The sequence below is a fragment of the Ornithorhynchus anatinus genome, chromosome 12 (genome assembly GCF_004115215.2).
Source record: "Ornithorhynchus anatinus isolate Pmale09 chromosome 12, mOrnAna1.pri.v4, whole genome shotgun sequence".
Lineage (NCBI taxonomy): Eukaryota > Metazoa > Chordata > Mammalia > Monotremata > Ornithorhynchidae > Ornithorhynchus > Ornithorhynchus anatinus.
Window position 1 is genome coordinate 55,918,875 of NC_041739.1, and position 21,902 is coordinate 55,940,776.

Sequence of the window (21,902 nt, forward strand, 5' to 3'; positions counted from 1 at the left end):
CCCATGGGGCTCACAGTCTTTAATCCCCACTTTATAGATGAGGTAACGGAGTCACAGAGAAGTTAAGAAACTTGCCCATGGTCACAGAGCAGACAAGTGGCAGAACGGGGATTATAACCCAGGTCCTTCTTACTGCCAGGGCTGCACTCTATCCCCTAGGCCACTTGGAGCTTTTCTACGAAAGAGAGTTTTTTCACTGGGTTGTTTTTTTTTTAAAGGATGATTATCAATATTATTGAATTTTATTTTTTTCTTGGAAATCACCTGGGGAATCCTTCCCCGCCTCCACAGCGTCAGCAGAACTGGGTTTTTTTTTTTTAAAGGATAATTATCAATATTATTGAATTTTATTTTTTTCTTGGAAATCACCTGGGGAATCCTTCCCCGCCTCCACAGCGTCAGCAGAACGCCCTGAAGTACGTGTCGGAAGAGTGGTGCCAGATCGAGTACGAGCTATTGCGGGAGAGGGGGCTGTGGGGACCCCCGATCGGCTCACACCTGGATAAATGGATGCTGGAGATGACCGAGGGGCCGTGCAGGATGAGGAAGAAGATGGTGCGGAATGACATGTTCTACATTCAATACCCGTACGTGCCCGAGGCCGAACAGGAAGCCAACGTGCTGGTAAGTGGGTCGTTTTCAAGGCCCTCCGGTCGGAAGCCATGTTCCTCTCTTCATCTTGGCCGTTTGAAGGACAGTATGCGGATAAAGTAAAAAGTCTTAACCTGTCAGTCTTATTTATTGAGCACTTACTGGGTGCAGAGCACTGTACTAAGTGCTTGGGGGAGTACAATATATCATATTCCTTGCCCACAATGAGTTGACAGTCTAGAGACAAAGAGCTTACTTACGGGGAGCCATTTTAGTTAAAAATCGCCTGGAGGAGCGATAAGGTTGGAAGGGAAGCCGTCATGCGATTACAGGAAGGAAAGCCACCCTCAAAATGATCATTAGCCGTGGTATTTATTGAGTCCTTGCTGAGGAGTGCAGAACTCTTTACACTAAGCGCTTGGGGGAGTACAGTACAACAGAGTTGGCCTACAGGTTCCGTCTCTACAACGACTTTATCAATGGGGCAAGGCAGTCTTTGGCCCTCCAGGGAAATCTTTTTCAACTCAGACTTTGAGCCGAGATCTGGCACAATGAGAACTAGCCCATGGGTCCTCTCAGCGTGTGAACCAAATGTCTTTCTTGTTAAACCTTTAAGTAGATGTGCACCGGTGGCTCTCCGTTCCAATTTTAAAAGGCTAAGTTGGAATCTCGTTTAGACCTCTATGGAGAGCAGGCAGGTGGAAGTCAGGAGAGTAGGATTCTAATCCTGGCTGCCCTACTTGCCTGCTGTGTGACCTTGGGCAGGTCATTTCACTGGGCCTCAGTTACCTCCTCAGTAAAATGGAGATTAATCCTATGAGCCCCATGTGGGACTTGGACCGTGTCCAACGTATTGAGCTTGTCTCTACCCCAACGCTTAGTACAGTGCTTGGCACATAGTAAGTGCTTAAAAACTACAGTCATTAATAGTAGTAGTAGTGGGGGTCGGGTCTTTGAATCAGACCTCCACACCAGAGGCCCCTGAATCAGTTTCCTTAAAAGTGACTCAATTGACCATAGGTCAAAAAAAGAAAATCGCTCTCCCATCCCCAAACGTTGTGGGCTGAAACTTAAGGGTGGATGCCGTAACCTCCCGAGGGAATAAGATTTATTTTTGCTCAGGTACCCTGCCCTCAGTCACCACCGAGGACGGACTTTACTTGGGTGTTTTAATGGGAACACGGCAGCAGAGTAAGGGTCCGCTCTTCGACAGCAAGTCTCTGTCTGGGATTGGCAGGATGTGACGTGATGTCAGAAGAAACTTCTCTCTGCCTCAGTTCCCTCATCTGCAAAATGAGGATTAAGACCCCTGTAAGACATGGACTGTGTGGAACCCGATTATTTTTGTATCTACCCCAGCACTTAGAACAGTGCTTGGCATATAGTAAGCACTTAACAAATGCCATTAAAAAAAAGGAAACCTCTGGACGTATGCACACATCATCATTCACAGGGTGAAGTTGATAATAATAGTAATTGGAATATTGGTTAAGTGCTTCCTAGGTGCCCAGCACTGTACTAAGCACTCGGGTAGATATTAGATAATTGGGTTAGTCACAGCCTCCCATCCCACATGGGGCTCAGTGTGAATAGAAGGGAGAAGATATGTCTTACTCCTAGTTTACAGATGAGGAAAATAAGGAACAGAGAAATTATCAGACAGTCCCGAAGACCGCAGAGCAGGCAAGTGGCAGTCAGGATTAGAACCCAGATCCTCTGACTCCAAACCCGGACTCTTTACACTAGGCCATTGTTCTTCTCATTACCCGATAACCCGGGTGTTCCTGAGTTTTCTCTGTAGTCTGAAAGCTCCTCTTCTAGACTATACGCTCCTTATAGGCAGGAGATATGTCTAACAATTCTGTTGTAGTCTCCCAAGCACTTAGTACAGTGCTTTGCATGCGGTAAACACTCAGGAAATACCAATGATTGAGTGCACTGGGGTCCTTTAACACCGCAGGCCCCCGCCTCCCTTTAGAGGAGAATGAGATGTGTTGAAGTCACTTCAGCAATTTCTGATTTTAAAAGATCTGGCAGAAGACTGATCAATTATAAAAAAAGCTTTCAAAGCCCTAGCAACCTCCCACACATTTTAAGCTCCCCTATTCAGCAGTAATGAATATAAGAAGAATGAAGAAGGGCTTTATCTTGGTGAAGAAGTGATTCAATATAGGTGGAATAAGCCAATTATGCCATTGTTTCCACATGCATCCAGTCATTTCCCACAGGGGATATTTTTCGCTATTTTTTTGTGCCCTTGCCTTCAGTCTTCCTCTCTATTGTAGCCAGCCTCTTGGGTTCCATCTTCCAGTGTAGATCGTTTTCATAAAATTCATCAAGTTGATTACAAAATCATTTGGAAAGCTTGCTTTAAAGCAAATGGCGATTTAGGTAACCCCTCCATTTTTGCGTCTGTCTTTTGGATGTTTACTCGTGAGCCATAGCGCTTTGGTGAGCACTACGGTAGGTAGAGGAATCGATCATCCGTCAGTAATATTGATATATCACACTCCTCTCCGGAACTTAGCAACAGGCTTTAAACTGTTTCGACAGAAAGCACAGAACATTTCTTTCTGATGTTTGCTCCCAACACTTCTTTCCACAGTATCTAATTGGAGTATCACAGTGATCAGTCAATCTGTGGTATTTATTGAGCATTTACTGTGTGTAGAGAGCACTGTACTAAGCTCTTGGGAGAGTACAAAACAACAGAGTCAGTAGACATGGTCCCTGTCTACAACAGGCTAACAGTCTAGAGGGGAGACAGACATTTATCTAAATGTATTAGATCGGACCCCATCTCTGGGAAACAGTTTGATCTAGTGGAAAGATCACGGTCCTGGGAGTCAGAGGACATGGGTTCTGATCCCGGCTCTGCCTCACGTCTGCTGGGTGATCTCGGGCAAGTCCCGTAACTTCTCTGTGCCTCACTTCCCTCATCTGTAAAACGGGGATTAAGACTCTGAGCCCCATGTAGGACAGGGACTGTGTCCGACCCGATTATATTCTATCTTGGGCTTAGAACAGGGCTCAGCACATAGTAAGTCCTTAACAAATACCACAGTTATTATCAGTAGTATTATTATTTTTATTATCTGCCCCATCTGGGGCCCCCAAAATCAGCCGCCGCCATCAATACAGTCCTGAGGAGAGACCCGAATATAAGAGTTGTCAAATGAGGGTGAGGAGGTCTTCCGGGTAGCAGAGGCCCCAGCTCTGAAGCACCAAGTCCCTCTCTTGTCGGTGGCAGCAGCAGCAGGAATTTTAGGCGCTGCAGGCCTGGGGCTCCCATCCATAGAGCCCCCTCCCCTCCAACACTCAGCATGACTCCGGCCATTAAGAAGAAAATGTCTCCCGCTGGGCATTTTAATTGACTCCATAATTTATTTGTATTGGTGTCTTTCTCCCCCTCTAGACTGTAAGACCATTGTGGGCAGGGATGGTGTCTGTTTTACTGCTATTGTGTACTCTCCCAAGCATTTAGTACCGTACTCTGCAGTCAGTAAAGGGTCAATAGATACGAATGATTGAAAATATGCGGGAGTCTGTTACTTGCAATGAACCGGGACTCTCCAAGGAGAATAAGGTCCTAAATTTATTTTGTTCTACAGGTTTCTAGAAAAATTGACCAAAACACCAGAAGCTTTTGTCATCCTACTCTTTTTTTTAAAAGGCCCCACATTGCCGAAAAGTAAATAAATTTACCTCATTTCACGCAACTTTGAGAAACCGGGTGACTTAGTGGCAAGAATGTGGGCCTAGAAGTCAGGGGGCTGGGGTTCTAATCCTGATTCCGTCACCTATCTGGTGCGGGGCCTTGGACAAGTCACTTAACTTCTCTGTGCCTCAGTTTCCTCATCTGTAAAATGGAGATTGAATTTCCGACCACCCTTCCACTTGTCCTGGGTCCAATCTAATTTTGTTGCATCAATCCCAGCTTTTAATACAGTTCTTAACACATGGTAAGCACCTAACAAATACCATGATCATTATTATCACGGTTATCAAAGTTTCTGTCTTACTGAAGGCAAAGTTTCAAGCAAAGGATTCTGGGGAATCTCTTCCGACATAGGTTTTTACAAATCATTCCTGGCCCTAAACAAGATCGATTTGCTTGGCTCTGTCACTGAGACCCTCAGATAGATGCACCTCCTCTGTATGCCTCCGTTCGAAACGCCAGTTTTTGATTCCCAAATTCTTTGCAGTGAATATGTTGGCTTTGAGAACGGGAGAAGCAGTTGGCAATTTGCCACAGAGGAATTACGGTAAATGATCAGAAATTCAAACCATTGCATTCTAGCCTTTTGAAAGAATCTGTACTCAAAGTCAACCAATGGATCGATGGCATTTATTGAGCCCTTACTATGTGTGGAATGCTGTAGTACGTGGTTGGGAAAGTACAATACATCAGATTTAGCAGACACAATTCTTCTCTGCCCCCTCAGAAGAAGAGTACACTCAGTTTTCTGACAATGTGGAGAGGATTCTCTGAATTCCACATTCTGGAAGACTCGTACACACTCGCTTACTGCACAAGAACCCCTTTTCCAACGCTGGGCCGTGGCATATCCAAGGGATTGGCGTTGGTGAGCGATCATTCCCTAATCCTCCGACAACATTCTATCCCAAAAGCAGAATAAAACCATGCCTTCTGGGAGAACCGAGTGCACCTTTCTTTCACAGATAGTGAAGGTAGGGTGTGAGGAACCTCAAACACTATGAGAAACAGCGTGGATAAAATACGAGCCTGGAAGTCAGAAGGACCTGTGTTCTGATCCCAGCTCCGCTTCTTGTCTGTTGTGTGACCTTGGGCAAGTCCCTTTACTTGTCTGGGCCTCAATTACCTCATCTGTAAAATGGGGATCAAGACTGTTTGCCCCCTATGGGACATTAGCTGTGTCCATCCCCGTTAGATTGTATCTAGCCCATGGCTCAGAATAATACCTGGCATTTAAAAAGTGCTTAACAAAAACCATTAAAGAAAAAAAAGTATTGTTAGGCTGGCTACAGACTGTGATAGGTAGGCAGAAAATCTGACCATTAAAAGTTGATAGAGAAGGTGGGAGTATCAATGGCATGGTTCCTATTAAAATAATGAGAGCAATCAGACTAAAGTCTTCTTAATGATTTTTGAAAATGCCCCTAAATAAAGGCTTGATGTTTCTTGATTAGCTAGTAGCCTTAAGACTAATGAGCTGTCCAGGGGCTCCGGCCTCAGAGAAAATACAGAAAATCAGCTCTAAATAAGTGAGGAAAATAGTGGGCGGAGGGAGAGTTGTTGGTTTGGTTTTTTTTTTAATAGGATCATTTCCACTTGACCAGCGCGACCTTTGTCCAATCAATCAGTGGTACTCATTGAGTACTTACTGTGTACAGAGCCCTGTACTAAGTGCTTGGGAGAGGGCACTTTTAGGGATTTGGTAGATAAGTTTCCTGCACGCAATGAACACACCCAACATTCCGCCAACATTCCGACTACTTATCTTAATTCTGATTCTTAAAACAAGAGTGACCACCAGATCTTTTATCCGTGCTCCTCTGCCTGTCCTCGGCTGGATCAGGCCACCTTCCATGAGTTGGTCCCTCTGGGCTCCTCATCCCACCACCTGTACTCTTGCCATTTTACTGCTCATGACCACCTGCTCATTCATTCATTCAGTAGTATTTATTGAGCGCTTACTGTTTGCAGAGCACTGTACTAAGCGCTTGGGAGAGTACAATATAACAATAAACAGTCACATTCCCTGCCCACAACGAGCTCCTGAGCAAGGCACACAGGCATTCTTCCCACTACTTATCAAAGGTTCAGGCGGGAAGGAAGCAAGGAATTCTGCCCAAAAAGGAGGTTGGGATGGGATATGTGGAGTCCAGTTTTCCTCTGGTTTTCTTATTCGACCCCTGGTATTAGAAAAGATTTGTCCCAATCAGCTTTGGGTTCTAAATGATTTTTATCAGTCTCTTCATTCCAATTTTCGGTTGCTCCTGGTGGTGGCCTAATTCTTGCTTCAGACAAACCAGGCAAAGACTGTAAGGTCTTGTCTTCCCAGGAAAATGTTTTTTTGGGGGTTTTTTTGTTTTTTTTTCTGATATGTCTGTACTTAATGCCCTGTTTTCAGTCCGACCTCCCCAGTAAACAGCCCGAGATCCCCGATGATACGATTCCTCAAAAGGTAAAACCTAAATTACCCATAAATGCCTGCACAATCCACGCCGACTTGGGTTTCTGTTGATTTAAATGCATGTCGGGCTACATTAACAAGGCTTCCAAGATGTGCTCTACAATTTCGCTCTGGTGGAAGAATGTGTGGAGAGGTGTCGATCTAGCTCGTTGGTGTCCGGAGATGCTGCTGTGTTGTTTTCAATCTCGCCCTAATCAGCGGGCGTGAGAATCAGGGTGCTGCTCACTACGGCCTGCTCCCCTCTCACCGCTCTCACTACGAACCGGGTTCCGGCTTCACGTGCAAACTAATGGATGGTGAAATATGTTAGTCATGGGCAACAGGGCACCGATTCCAGAACAAAATGAGTCGGTGGTGTTTCGGAGCAGACTGGACTAGTGGCGAGGGCCTGGGCCCCGGAGTCAGAGGTCCTGGCTTCTAATCCCGGCTCTGTCACTTGTCTGCCGTGTGACCTTGGGCAAGTCTATTGACATCTCTGGACCACAGTTTCCTCATCTGTAAAGTGGGGATTATGACTATGTGCCTCATATGGGACAGGGACTGTGTCCAACCCGATTAACTTGTGTCTATTCCAGCGCTTACTACGGTGCTTGGCACATAGTAAGCACTTTAAGAAATCCCACAATTATTATGATTATTGTAGTCAGTAAGACCCAGCATGCATTCTGCATTAGCACTCTCTCTGCAAGCCCTCAGTGCTTCAAAGGCAAACTGGAGAGAGGAGTCTTTGGTTGAGGGAATGTGTCTACCAACTCTGTTGTATTGTACTCTCCCAAGCGCTTAGTACAGTGCTCTGCACACAGTAAGCGCTCAATAAATACAAATGATGGATTGAAGATTTTCAGGCTAAGACAGAGTTCTCCATTTTTAAATTTTATTCACTGTTGTGCCCATCACTAATCATGCTTTCATTGAATTTGTATTTTAACGTGTTAAAACTAAGCTATACGGGTAATCTTCCCCAGTGGGTTGTCGGAATTTTTGATTGCCTGATAGACTCTTTGCCATATGGATCGCAATAAAATATTTAGACATCGTTGAAACCTTTCCACACTTAAGCACCAAGTCCACAATCCCGGCACCTGGCTTCCTCTGCTTCGAGCCAGATTCAGGGCCCAGCTCTGCCATACTCATCACTTCCGGCCTTGTTTGCCGTGGCCCCAGTGTCCAGAGATATCGGTGAAATGCTAAGCATCTCCCTTCCCAACCACCACTGCGCTGCACGCAGTAAGCACTCAGTAAATACGATTGAATGAATTGAATGCTGAAGTTAACTAGCTCGAGACAAATGAAGTTTGGTATTAATAAGGGGAAAGAATGTATCGTTGCTGTGAACTTGAATGAAGCTGTTGACAGCAGCTATATCCTCATTCAGTCATATTTATTGAGTGCTTACGGTGTGTAGAGCACTGTATTAAGCGCTTGGGAGAGTACAATACAACAATAAATAGACATATTCTCTGCCCATGATGAGCTTACAGTCTAGAGGGGGAGACAGACATTGATATAAAGAAATAAATGACAGATTTGGACATAAAGTGCCGTGGGTCTGGGTCGGGGGATGAATAAAGTAAGCAAGTCAGAAGGGAGTAGGAGAAGAGGAAAGGAGGACTTAGGGAAGGCCCAGTAAGGCTTTGAAGAGGGGGAAGGGGCTGGGGGAGGAATTATCTGTCAGATTTGAGGAGGAAAGGCATTCCAGGCCAGAGGCAGGATACGGGCGAGGGGTCGACGGCGAGAAAGATGAGATTTAGATACAATCATTTGCATTTGGAAAACCAGTTCCTAAGCACGTAGAATCCACCCGGCCCCCAGTTCGTCTGAGTGCAGGCTCACCGAGGGACGGGGGCACTGTCCCTTTCCTTAGGGAGTGTCCATTTTGAGAGAACCTTGGCCGATGTACACTGCCTTCCCCAGAGGGCTAGTCGACCTAACTGTCCCTTCCTCCGTTTCTAAGAAGCCCGCTCGTTACCGGAGAGCGATCAGCTATGACAGCAAGGAGTACTACATGCGCCTGGCCGCCGGAAACCCCGCCATCGTCCAGGACGCCATAGTGGACAGTTCCGAAGGGGAAGCCGCCCAGCAGGAGCCGGAACACGGCGAAGACACCATCGCTAAAGTCAAAGGTCAGCCAAGGCCGCGAGGCTTCTTCCATTCGATTCACCCCAACTGCCGCCCGTTTCAAGGGACCGGCCGAGGCCGTCTGTTTCCTTTACGAAGCCACCCAAGGCGGGCCCAGAGGAGGCAGGTGACGGGCGGTGGTGAAATCGGAGAGGAAGCGCGGTTTGGAGGAACCTCCGACGCTGCAGAGCAACCTCTCTGGCGTCCAAAGGGAAAAGGAGGGTGAAAGGCCACAGGGTGGGCACAGGGCGATTGGAGAGTCAGCCCTGGGCAGGCCGGAGTGTCGACCCTGGGCCAATTGCAGGCTTATTGCATCAACGTCCCGGGGTCCAGTTGCAGCCAGCTTGCCCCCGCTCCTCCAGCCAGAAGCGGGCCGACCCTCTCTGAGTCGGAGCCGTGGCCCAGTTCAGCCGTTCCTCTGCAGGCCAAAGAGAAGCAGCATGGCCTAGTGGATAGAACATGGGCCTGGGATCAGAAGGTCACAGATTTGAATCCCAGCTCCCCCACTTGTCTGCCGTGTGACCTTGGGCCAGTCGCTTGAGTTCTCTGGGCCTCAGTTACCTCATCTTTAAAATGGGGATCGAGACTGTGAGCCCCATGTGGAACAAGAGCTGTGTCCAACCTGATTTTCTTGTATCCACCCCAGCGCTTAACACATAGTAAGCACTTAACAAATGCCATTATTATTATTATTATCATTAGGTCTGGTTAAGCCCCCGCTGAAGCGGTCCCGGTCTGCCCCCGACGGAGGGGATGAAGAGAGCCAAGAGCAGCTTCAGGACCAGCTGGCCGAGGGCAGCTCGATGGATGATGAGGAGAAGACGGACAACGCCACCCTCCTACGCCTGCTGGAGGACGGGGAGAAGGTATCGTACTTTCAGAGTAGTAAACAATCTGGTTCGAGTTTTAGGGGAACTCAGACACGGAGTAGTGGATAAAGCATGGGCTGGGGAGCCAGGAGGTCATGGGTTCTAATTCCACCTCCACTACCTGTCTGCTGTGTGACCTTGAGCAAGTCACTTCACTTCTCTGTGCCTCAGTTTCCTCATCGGTAAAAGGGGGATTAAGACCGTGAACCCCTTGTGGGACAGGGACTGTGTCCAACCCGATTTGCCCGTATCCACCCCAGCACTTAGTACGATGCCTGCCACACAGTAAGCGCTTAACAAATGTCAGAATAATTATAATTACAATTTCCCCAATCCAGAGCCTTCATGCAAACCCTCAGCAATGAGGTCTTGGGAGTTACTTGGGAAATGAATACTTATTATTATCCTTCATCATTCGGATGTCTTCAGTGCCTGAACCTAGCATGATAATAAATCCTCACTTTACAGATGAGAAAATAGCTCTTTCCACTAGGCCACGCCATTTCCCTTTTAATTCATTGCCCTGTTCTCGTCCCGGTGTATTGCAGGAGAAGAAACGTGGGCAATCCCTGCCTTCAGGGAGCTTACAGTTGTTTGGCCTGCTTTCGTTTCTGAAGGAGAGTAGAGTGGAAAGCTAGCATCGACAGTTTGACCAACAAAGCCCGTTCAAAAATCGTTATAACCTTGGTGCCTTCGCTCAGAGGATAACTGTGTTCTTCATTTCCCAAAAAATCCTTTACCTCAGGCCCGGCCAGCAGCTTCCCAAATACTCCTCTCCCTGTGAATGGGTCATAAAGCCTTTACGCATGAGAGAAAGTAGCTGGCGGGGTTCCTGGAAGCACTTGTTTAGACCCTGAGCTTTGTAGACTGTTCCAGGCAATTTTAGAAAAACATACAGATGTCTCAGAACTGAGACTCACCCAGCTAAACCAGTCGGGCTACCCGGCACTGTCCGCCAGATGCCCTTGCTCACTCTCCGTTTGCTCGCACACCCTTGTCCGATCTGGAGTCTGTCCAGCCGGTACTCAATTTAGTCCCGCGGCATTCTGGTACGTGTAGTATGGACATCTCAGGTTGCCGGGGGCTTTAACTTAACCCTTCTCCAACCCTTTCCCATCTCCTGAGAATTCCCAGGAGAGAAGGGGAAGGCAAATAAGGTTGGGATCGGGTCCTGGCTTTTGAAAGCTAAAGAGAAAAATGGTCAGCCTGCTTATGCCCAACCTAAATGTCTCCTGCTACAGGTTTTTGATTTTTTTAATGGTTTTTGTTAAGCCGGTACTATGTGTCGAGCACTGTTATAAGCCCTGGGGTAGATTCAAGGTAATCAGTGGCCTCAAAGTCTTTGTATTGAATCCCCCATTCTACAGTTGAGGAAACTGAGTCCCAGAGAAGTGAAACGACTTGCCCAAGACTCGCTCTTGGTCTGTGCTCTTCTCCTCCACACAGTGACTGCAAACAAACCACTCCTCAGCTTTCTCTTCTGAGTCGGGTCTCCCGGTGCCACTAGCTGTTCTCTTAAATATCAGTCGCCATCGTGGCCCTCTTCTGCCCCATAGCCGTTCGCTCTCGGTCGGGGAGCCAAGCTGGACAGGAAAAACAACTCCAAGAAGGATGATAGTACAGGGGAGATTGCCTATTTTGAACATTTATTAGATTCATCAGAAGGCAGCCACATTGTCCGGACTCTGGAACTCCCGAATCCAATAAAAAGAGACCTTCTGAACACCCCCTAAAATCATCGGCTGGTGTATCCGCTCCAGGCTGATGTGACTCGCCAGGCCCCAATGAATCTCTTTGCCTCCTTCTGCTTTGTGTTTCATCTCTCATGATCCAGCGCTGAGCAGAATTTATAGACCTCTCCAAGAGGCCTTCCCTGAGTAGGCCCTCACTTCCCCATTTGAACCCTCCCTTCAGGGTCACCCAGTCACTTGGGTCTATCTCCTTTAAGGACATTGATATTCACCCCCTCCCCCAGCCCCCCAGCATTTATGTATCGATCCTTCTGTCTCCCCATGGTCTGCAGATTCCTTGTGAACAGGGATCATATCCACCAACTCTGTTGTACTGTACTTTCCCCAGTGCTTAGTACAGTAGTTCTACACACAGTAAGAGCTCAAAAACCCCATTGTCTGATCGACTGACCAAGAGGGTTAAGAAAACATTTTTGCGTCGCTCAACCTCCCTGCTCTGCCTGCAGATCCAGCACATGTATCGCTGTGCTCGCGTCCAAGGTCTGGACACGAGCGAGGGACTGCTCCTCTTCGGGAAAGAGCATTTCTACGTGATCGACGGCTTCACCATGACGGCCACCAGGGAGATACGTGACATCGAGACCCTTCCCCCCAAGTGAGTAGACTCGGGGAGGGTGGAGAAGTACGTGATCGACACCCGATGGGAGACACTTGGCTCAGTTGGTTTGGAAGAGAAACGGACAGACAGATCATTTCACTACCAAAATGGATCATCTTAGGGTGTTTGACTTGGCAGCAGTTACCACAGCCAACGTTCAGTTAGAAAGCACTTGTCCGGAGAGCTTTTTTTCTTTTTACAGATTTCCAGAGTCATCAGGCTGACTTTGTCCATCACATCATCCTCCCCTGCTTTAATTCTGCCCTCTCATCTGCTCGGCAACAATACTTTGCCGTCCTTATCGACTCCCGTGATTGTTGTCCATGACAACTCTTTCAGACTTTTAACTCCACCCTCAAGCCCCTTACCCCACTCGCCCTCCCCACCTGCCGCATCTGATAATGGTGATATTTGTTAAGCGTTGACTGTGTGCCAAAAAGTGTACTAAGCACTGAGGTAGATAAAAAGATAATCAGTTCAGACTCAGTCTGACAGCTATTTCAGATTTTTAACTCCACCCTCACAAACACCCCATATCTGATAATGGTGGTATTTATTAAGCGTTTACTATGTAGCAAACACTGTACTAAGCACCGGGGTAGATAAAAGGAGTAGGGTTTAATCCCCATTTAACAGATGAGGAAACTGAGGCATAGAAACAGCAGCATAAATGGCCTAGTGGATAGAGCACAGGCCTGGGAGTCAGAAGGACCTGGGTTCTAATTCTGGCATCACCACTTGTCTGCTATGTGACCCTGGGCAAGTCACTTAACTTCTCTGGGCCTCAGTTACCTCATCTGTGAAATGGGGATTAGTACTGTGAGCCCTATGCGGGGTGTGGAATGTATCTAGCCTGGTTAGTTTCTATCTTTCCCAGCACTTAGTACAGTGCCTGACACGTAAGTAGTGCTCAACAAATACTATTTTTAAAAAAAGTGACTTAATAATAATAATGTTGGTATTTGTTAAGCGCTTACTATGTGCAGAGCACTGTTCTAAGCGTTGAGGTAGATACAGGGTAATCAGGTTGTCCCGCGTGAGGCTCACAGTCTTCATCCCCATTTTACAGATGAGGGAACTGAGGCACAGAGAAGTAAAGTGACTTGCCCACAGTCACACAACTGACAGGTGGCAGAGCCGGGATTCGAACCCACGACCCCTGACTCCCAAGCCCGGGCTCTTTCCACTGAGCCACGCTGCTTCTCTGGGCACGGTGAAGTTAGTCACACAGCTGGTAGGTGGTGGAAGGTTTAGAACCCAGGTCCTCTGACCCCAGTGCCTGTGCTCTTTCCACTAGGACAGTCTCTTTCCCCTAGTGACCTGGCCACATACCTGGTTGGTAAAATTGAAATTATTAGGCATGGTCTCCTTAAAATCTCCTCTCATCTTTTACAGTCTCCTCTTCCAGCCCCCTCATTTAATTCTCCCATCCTTCCCAGCAGTATCTCAAGAGGATATTCTACCGTCAAATTCTCAGATTCTGCCGTCTCCACCTGTGCTTTTGACCCTATCCTTCATTACCTTATCAAAGCCATAGCCCCTTCCCTTCTTTCCTTCCCAACCACCATCTTCAACCACTCTCTTTTCAGTGGCTCCTTCCCCACTGCTTTCAAGCGTGCCCATGTCTCCCCGTCTATAAAATCCCTCCCTTGAGCCCACGGCTCCTTCCAGCCGTCACTCCACCTGAAATGCCCCCAGAGGTGCTTCCGGGGGTCTGAAGAGTTGACCAGGGCCTGAAGAGTTGATCAGCCGTTGGATCGGAACGCCGAACGCCCGAACCTCACTCCGTGGGTGACCGGAAAGACCTGCAGGGAGTGAAGATGGTGCTCAGTCAGTCAGGCAGTCAAGCTTGTCCTCTAGACTGTAAGCTCGTTGTGGGCAGGGAATTTGTCCGTTTATTGTTCTGTTGTTCTCTCCCATATCCTTAGTACTGTATGCAGAACACTGTACTGAGCACTTGGGAGAGTACAATATAGCAATATAATAGACACAGTCCCTGCCCGCAGCAAACCCTGATTCGGTCCCCGTGGGCTCTTCGAGTGGGACTGAATCAGGGCTCTGGGCTGCGGAAGCCCTTTTTCCTGAATTACTCCCAGCGGCAGAGTTGTCTGCTTTGTCCAAAGATGGATTCATCCAGGAGTATCTGAATTCTTATTGTTTGCTTCCCTCTCAGCAAATCTTTCAAGCATTCTTTAGTGCCACCTCTTGCTCTGATCACAGTTTATTCATCCTTCTTTTCTTTTTTTTTTAAATTCCCACAGCATGCATGAGCCTATCATTCCCAGAGGTGCCAGACAGGGTCCCAGCCAGCTCAAGAGGACGTGCAGCATATTTGCATATGAGGACATCAAGGAAGTACACAAAAGGAGGTATCTACTACAGGTGGGTCAGCTTTTAGTAATGGAGACTTTCACCCCCTCATACACAGTAAGCTCATCTCGTCGTGTTTAAGTTTTCCCCATCATTTGGCAGCACCCCAAAGAGGAAACCGTGGGTGAGTTATCTCTTGGGTGCAACGAGAACAGGTATTCATGCTGTCCTTATGAGGGCCAACTCTTTCATCCAGAAGCGTGGGTAGAAAGTGTAGGTGGGGAATAATAAAGATGATGATGATGAAGATGATATTTGTTAAACACTAACTACATGTCAAGCACTGTTCTTAGCACTTGGGGGGGGGGGGATACAAGTTAATCATATTGGACACAGTCCCTGTCCCACCTGCGGTCCGCAGCCCTAGTAGGAAGGAGGACAGGTACTGAGTCCCCATTTTACAGGTGAGGAAACAGTGCCCGAAAAGTGAAGTGACTTGCCAAAGGTCACACAGCAGACAAGTGGCAGTGCCAGGATTAGGACCCGGGTCCTTCATTTTTTTAATCTATTTATTTATATTTATGTCAGTCTAGACCGTGAGCTCGTCGTGGGCGGGAATGTGTCTGTTTGTGTTATATTGTACTCTCCCAAGCGCTTAATACAGTGATTTGCCCACAGTGAGTGCTCAGTAAAGATGATTGAATGATTGAGTGAATATCCTCTGACTCCCAAGCCCATGCTTTTTCTGCTAGGCCACACTAAGGCCAGGATGGAGCTTGGGAGTGGCAGGCAGGCTGGTGGAGAGCTAAGTGGTTGGAAAGATAGGATTTGAGAATTCCATTCAGTCCAGTTTTAAAGTCTTAGCTCTTTCCAGCGACCCGAGATGGGAGACACTGAAAGAGCAGATAGAGCATGGGCCAGGAGCCGCAAGGACCTGGGTTATAATCCTCTCTCTGCCACTTGTTCGTGCGTGACCTTGGTCAAGTCACTTAACTTCTCTGTGTCTCAGTTCCATCATCTGTAAAATGGGGGTTAAGGCTTTCAGCTCCATGTGGGGACATTAATTGTGTCCAACTCGATTAGCTTGTATCTACCTCAACGCTTAGTACAGTGCCCGCCCCATAGTAATTGCTTAAGGAATACCATAAAAATAAAATCAAACTAAAAAGCCACTAGTAGGTTTTATGGAAGGCCATTAACAAGCTTTTGTTAGAACTGAGTGTTGACCTAAGAGCATAGTCTGTTGAGGGTCATTAGTATTAATAGCAATAATAATTATAATCAAATGTTGGTATTTGTCAAGTGCTCACTGTGTATCGAGCGCTAAACTAAGTTCTAGGGTAGATATAAGATAATCAGGTCCCACATGTGGCTCACAGTCTAAGTAGGAGAGAGAATAGGTATTCTCCAAATTTTGTAGATGAGTCAACTGAAGCCCAGAGAAGTTAAGTGACTTGCCCAAAGTCACACAGCAGATGAGCGGCAGAGCGGGTTCGTGATAATTAGGCACTAGCTTATCGATTCTGAAACTTGTAATGAGGAACACATCAATGCCTCCCCCATGTAGTTGTGAAAGTTCCCTTATTGTTACGCCTCACTCTTTTGTCTTTGCAGCCAATCGCTGTCGAGGTTTTCTCAGGAGACGGACGGAATTACCTTCTCGCTTTTCAGAAAGGAGTTCGGAACAAAGTCTATCAAAGGTCAGGTCGAGTTGTCCCCTCGAAGCGATTTCTGCTCAAGCGGGGTGGGGGTAGAGCCAGTAGGGACTGGGCAAAACCGCCCTAAGGAAACAAACCCACCGAGGCTTTGCCACCTAGATGAGTGAATAATCCCGTGTGAAGAGAACCTTTATTTTCTACCGTGGCTCTTCTGTACAGCTCGTGCCGGCGGCTGGCCACTCGGTAGAAGCCTGGATTCCCTCGTCCTCTTGGCTTTTCCCAAAGGGGTGGGGGCTCAGGACACAGATGCGGAGAAGATCGTCATTTCGGCCTTGCCAGAGCAGGTGCCAGTGACTCTCTCCCTGCGTTCCTTTCCCTCCCCTTAGGCACTGGCACATTGAGGCTACTACTGGGGCAGCACTCGGGGGTGAGGGAGGGTTACCCGAGGAGTCGAGAGCATGGATTGCTCTCTCAATCTAGTCAGGAGCATTGGTTTCCCCGGCCTGGGTGTGGGGAGGACCAGAGGGAAGCCATTTCTTCGCCCACTGGAGAGCCAAAGCTCAGGTACACTGATGTATGTTTCCATCCCCTTTAAGCTGACACTTAAAATTAGGCGTGCTCTAAAGAGTAGGCTGGAAACCAAACTCTTCTACTGAAAGATCATTCTACTCAAATACACTCAGCCCAAAAAGGCCCAGACGATGTTTGCATCGGGCCTCTTGAAGGAGTTTGAGCCCTTCCAGGACTCCAGAGACCAGCGACAAAGCATTCATTCATTCATTCATTCGATCGTATTTATTGAGAGCTTGCCGTGTGCAGAGCACCGTACCAAGCACTTGAGAGAATACAACAGAACAGTAAGCGGACACATCCCCTGCGCACAACGAGCCGAGGGTTTAGAAAGGGGAGGTGGCCCCAGCCCCTTCTAATGAAGCTCTTTTCTTGGACCTCCTGTCCAAAGAGAACTAGGGGGATAGCACGAACTCGAACCTGTTCTTCGGCAGCGAGATTTCGACTTTAAATTCCGGCACGAACCACGGTCAAGACCCGGATCCTCCTCTGTCTTTGGCTCACCAGATGTCGGCCTCGAGTGTGGATAAATAAGTCAGTCGTTTTTCCCCTCTCCCCAGGTTTCTGGCCGTGGTGCCGTCGCTGACCGACAGTTCGGAGTCGGTGTCCGGACAGCGACCGAACACCAGTGTGGAACAAGGGTAGGTGCGCCTCGCTTCTGAGAGTCCCATCCAATTATTGCCTGATAACCTGCTGCCTTCTGATAGGTTTTAAAAGAAGAAAGGAGGGTGGTTGACTAGAGAGGCAGTGTGGCCTAGTGGAAATAGCACAGCGCTGAGAGTCAGGAGCCCCAGGTTCTAGTTACAGAAGCAGCGTGGCTTAGTGGCTAGAGCCCGGGCCTGGGAGTCAGAAGGACCTGGGTTTTAATTCCGACTCCACCACTGGACAGCTGTGTGACCCTGGGCAAGCCACTTAACTTCTCTGTGCCTCAGTTACTTCCTCAGTAAAATGGGGATTAAGACTGTGAGCCCCACGCGGGACAAGCTGATTACCTTTTAACTACCCCAGCGCTTAGAAGAGTGCTTGGCACTTTGTAAGCGCTTAAATAGCATGATAACTTGTATCCACCCCAGTGCTTAGAACAGTGGTTGGCACACAGTAAGCGCTTAACAGTACCATAATAATTATTATGATTATTAGTTCCGGCTCCACTGCTTGTCTAAAGTGTGACTTTAGCTGAGTCTCTTGACTATTCTGGCATCAGTTTTATCTGTAAAATGGAGACCCTTGTGGGACAGGAAGTGGGTCTGATATCTACGTCATTGCTTAGCACAGCATAATAAGCACTTAAAGAATACCTTTTTATTACTATTGTTATTGATAACATTATGAAGTATTATTATTGTTATCAGTGATGGAGACACTCAGCCTAAGATGATTATAAATTTGTTAAAATGATTTAGTCTATGGAAATGTAGAACTCAGAGGTTCTCCCACACTGCAGGGACGTTTGATCCATTTAAGGAGAGCACCTCTAAATTTGGTTCAAAATGGGAAACCTTCAGGGGAGAAATTGTGTCTGCTAACTCTGCCATATTCTCCCAAGCTCTCAAGTTAGATGTTCTGCACAAAGTAGTTGCTCAGTGAATCAATCGATGGTATTTATTGAGAGGTGACTGTGTGCGGAACGCTTTTCTAAGATACAAGTCAATCAGGCCAGATTCAGTCCCTATCCCGCATGGGGCTCGCAGTCTAAGTTGGAGAAAGAACAGGTAATGAATCCCCTTAGCAATTGAAGAAACTGAGGCCCTGAGAAGTTAAGCGACTTGCCTGAGGTCATGCAGCAGGCCAGTGGCAGAGTTAGGGTTAGAACCCAGGTCCTCTGACTCCAAGGCTGGTGCTTTAAACCACTAGGCTGCTTCATATGTCAAAAGCCCATTTCCCATCAGTATTAAGAACTCTGCACTGAGCGGCTCATTCGGAATAGGGAGGGTTCACCTGGGTGTTCTTCAATGCCAAATGCTTGGATTCGTCTCGTGTCTGTCTCTTAGGTCCGGATTGCTCAGCACTTTGGTAGGAGAGAAGTCTGTGACCCAGAGGTGGGAGGTAAGACAAGTGAAAATGAATGGGGTTGTCTTAAAAGTGAATGATGAAAAACCATGCAGAGATGCATCCACCAAAAGAAGGGTTTAATCACAATTGAACAGCTACAACCTGGGTAATATCCCCTGGTGGGGATGGGGAGGGGCTATTTCTACAGTGGAGAGGATTCTGCTGTTTCTTGGTTGATAGGGGAAACATCCATTCATTCAATAGTATTTATTGAGTGCTTACTATGTGCAGAGCACTGTACTAAGCGCTTGGAATGTGCAGTTCGGCAACAGATAGAGACAATCCCTGCCCCACGACGGGCTCACAGTGTAATCGGGGGAGACAGACGCCAGAGCGAAATAGAACGAAACAAAAACAAGACAACATTATCACGACACGTAGAATCAAGGGGATGTACACCTCATTAACAAAATAAATGGGTAATAAATAATTTATACAAATGAGCACAGTGCTGAGGGGAGGGGAAGGGGAGAGGGGGAGGAGCAGAGGATGGGGTGGGGAGGGGAGAGGAGGAGGACCATGACCGGGGACCACACTAGACCGCCTTGTTCTATTCTGCCTTGGGCTCAGCTCTGGCCCGCTGTCCCAGGGTGAATGGTCGTTCATTCATTCAGTCGTATTTATTGGGCGCTTACCATGTGCAGAGCATCGTACTAGGCCCTTGGGAGAACCCAGTAGAACAGTAAACAGATGTGTTCCCCGCCCACAATGAGTTTACAGTTCGTGTCTCTGGTTTTTTGTCAAGCGAGGAGAAATCAGCAATTTCCAGTACCTGATGCACTTGAACACTTTGGCGGGCAGATCCTACAACGACCTCATGCAGTATCCTGTCTTCCCGTGGATCCTCGCAGACTATGACTCGGAGGTAGATCTCAAAAGCCTCCCAAGAGGCTGTGCATGTCTTTTTTTTTTTTCTAAAGTATTTGTTAAGCGCTTCCTATGTGCCAGGCACTTTACTAAGCACTGGGGTAGATACAAGGATAATCAGGTGGGACAGTCCATGACCCACAGTGGTGCTCAGAGTCGTCATCCCCATTTTCAGATGAGGGAACTGAGGCCCGGAGAAGTCAAGTGACTTGCCCAAGGTCACTGAGGCCGAGCAGACAAGGAGCAGAGCCGGGATTAGAACCCATGTCCTCTGACTCCCAGGCGCGTGCTCTTTCCACTAGACCGCACTGCTTCTAGCCTCCGAGCCTTGTCTTCAGCGTGGCTCGGAGGCTGATCTGGTTTTCTTTGAGTTCCATCACTCTGTGCTGCTGAGAGTGGGGGAGGGCAGCTTTCCGACTAAGCAGAGGATCAGCATTTAGAACAGTGCGTGGCACATAGTAAGTGCTTAAAAAATGCCTTCATTATTATTTTATTATAGCACCCCAATTCAGGGCACCCTCAACTACCAGGAAAAGCTGCGGGTGCCCTTGTACAGGTAGAAATTAGAATAGCCAGATTAATTTCCCCCAGAATTCACAGCACATTAAGAACACGGCATTTCTTCAGCTACAACTGTGGTTAAACCCTGGGCGTGTCATTTCCCACGGTGGTCTTAGCCTCAGTTTCCTAGTAGTCGGCAGAGAAATGACCAAAGAGGAAGTTAGAGGTCATCCCTGCCCCTTTCAAGCCAATAGTGATAGACTAACCCCGCACCGAACTGTGGCCTTGCATATGGGAGCGAATGTTATTTTGGGGAAAAGATTATTCCCTGATAGTCCGAAGGCAGGCGAGAAGCAGCGTGGCCAGATGGAAAGAACAGAGGACTTGGTCTCTAGTCCCGGCCCCGCCGCTTCTCTTCTGCGTGACCTTGGGCGAGTGACTTTACTTCCCTAAAATGGGGGATTCGAAGCCTGTGGTCCTTCTTACTTAGACTGTGAGCTACGTGTGGGACCAGCTGACCTTGTATCCACCCCAGCGCTTAGTAGAGCGGTTGGCACATAGTAAGCGCTCAGCAAATGCCACAGTTATCATCATTAATATGCCCGGATAGTTCGGTGGAAAGTCCAGACCAGTATGAGACTCAGGACATGAGGTTAAGTGAATTTTGTCTGCCCCTTCTCCTTTTGCTTCTAAGTGGCAGAGAGGCGCACCAAAGACAAGCCAAGGAGAAGGAGCTGGGGGTGAAGTGTTGCGGGGGGAAGGGCGGAATTAAATGATCCCAACCTGGATCTTCCGCCTTGGTTAAGGAAGCATTGCTAGTGTTCAGGAGGGTAACAAGCCCACAGCAGGAAGAGTTCACCGTGGGGCCAACCACTGAACTCATGGCCTAGTGGATAGAGTACGGGACTGGAGATCAGAAGGTCATGGGTTCTAATCCCGGCTCTGGCATTTGTCTGCGGTTTGACCTTGGGCACGTCACTTCTCTGTGCCTCAGTTACCTCATCTGTAAAATGGGGATTGAAACTGTGAGCAACAGGGACTCTGTCCAAACTCGATTTGCCTGTATCCGCCCCGGTGCCTAGTACAGGTGCCTGGCACATTGAAAGCGCTTAACAGATACTATTATTATTATTGTTATTATTGTTCTTATTAACAGTCCAGTACCTTTTACCCTCTGAGAGCCTAATGACTCTGTGTGAGTGACAACCCCGGACAGAACAATTCTGGGACAGATCCGTGTGTTCTAAAAGGGCCTGAGATTTAGGATGTGTCTCGTGTGTGTTGTAGGAAGTGGACCTTACTAACCCGAAGACGTTCAGGAACCTGGCCAAGCCAATGGGAGCCCAAACGGACGAACGATTAGCTCAGTATAAGAAGCGGTACAAAGACTGGGAGGACCCTAACGGTGAGTAAGGGGCTCACCCTCCACGCCCCCAATTGAAATAGCAGCAAAGAAGACCATTAATAGTAGTAATGCTCTCTAGACTGTAAGCTCATTATGGGCAGGGCACGAGCCCACTAATTGTGTCGTACTGTCCCGAGCACTTAGTACAGTGCTCTGCAGATAGCCCTCAATAAATATCATTGATTGTCATTAGAGCATTCATTGAAAGCCCGCTTGGGCAGTCCAGAACAACACAGTGACGCGTTTCCCGCCCGTAAGGAACTTGTCCTCAAATGGGGAGAGGCCACATGAAAAGAAATATTTACAACGAGAGTGGTCCAAGTCATTCGGTTGAGCAGAGGTGTCCCGCAGTGCTTGGCTGCTTTTGGAAATGGCCCAGGAGAAGCTCTGTCATTGGTTTGGGAAGAGGAAGCCATCGAGCATCCCTCCTCCC

At 47.8% G+C, this 21,902-nt stretch overlaps 1 protein-coding gene across 9 annotated transcripts in view; it reads left to right on the forward strand.

Annotated features, from left to right (window-relative positions):
* Positions 1-21,902, forward strand: part of WDFY3 (WD repeat and FYVE domain containing 3) — a 300,170-nt gene that overhangs the window by 255,560 nt on the left and 22,708 nt on the right. For 7 of the 9 annotated variants that reach the window (XM_029076970.2, XM_029076971.2, XM_029076964.2 and 4 more), the window contains 11 exons: positions 397-624; positions 6,708-6,761; positions 8,725-8,893; positions 9,591-9,754; positions 11,955-12,103; positions 14,368-14,488; positions 16,031-16,116; positions 17,205-17,285; positions 18,636-18,690; positions 19,442-19,561; positions 21,352-21,469. In XM_029076970.2, coding sequence (XP_028932803.1) covers positions 397-624; positions 6,708-6,761; positions 8,725-8,893; positions 9,591-9,754; positions 11,955-12,103; positions 14,368-14,488; positions 16,031-16,116; positions 17,205-17,285; positions 18,636-18,690; positions 19,442-19,561; positions 21,352-21,469 — 1,345 coding nt within the window. The remainder of the gene's footprint in view (positions 1-396; positions 625-6,707; positions 6,762-8,724; positions 8,894-9,590; positions 9,755-11,954; positions 12,104-14,367; positions 14,489-16,030; positions 16,117-17,204; positions 17,286-18,635; positions 18,691-19,441; positions 19,562-21,351; positions 21,470-21,902) is intronic. The other 2 variants (XM_029076967.2, XM_029076972.2) reach the window with 1 other exon arrangement.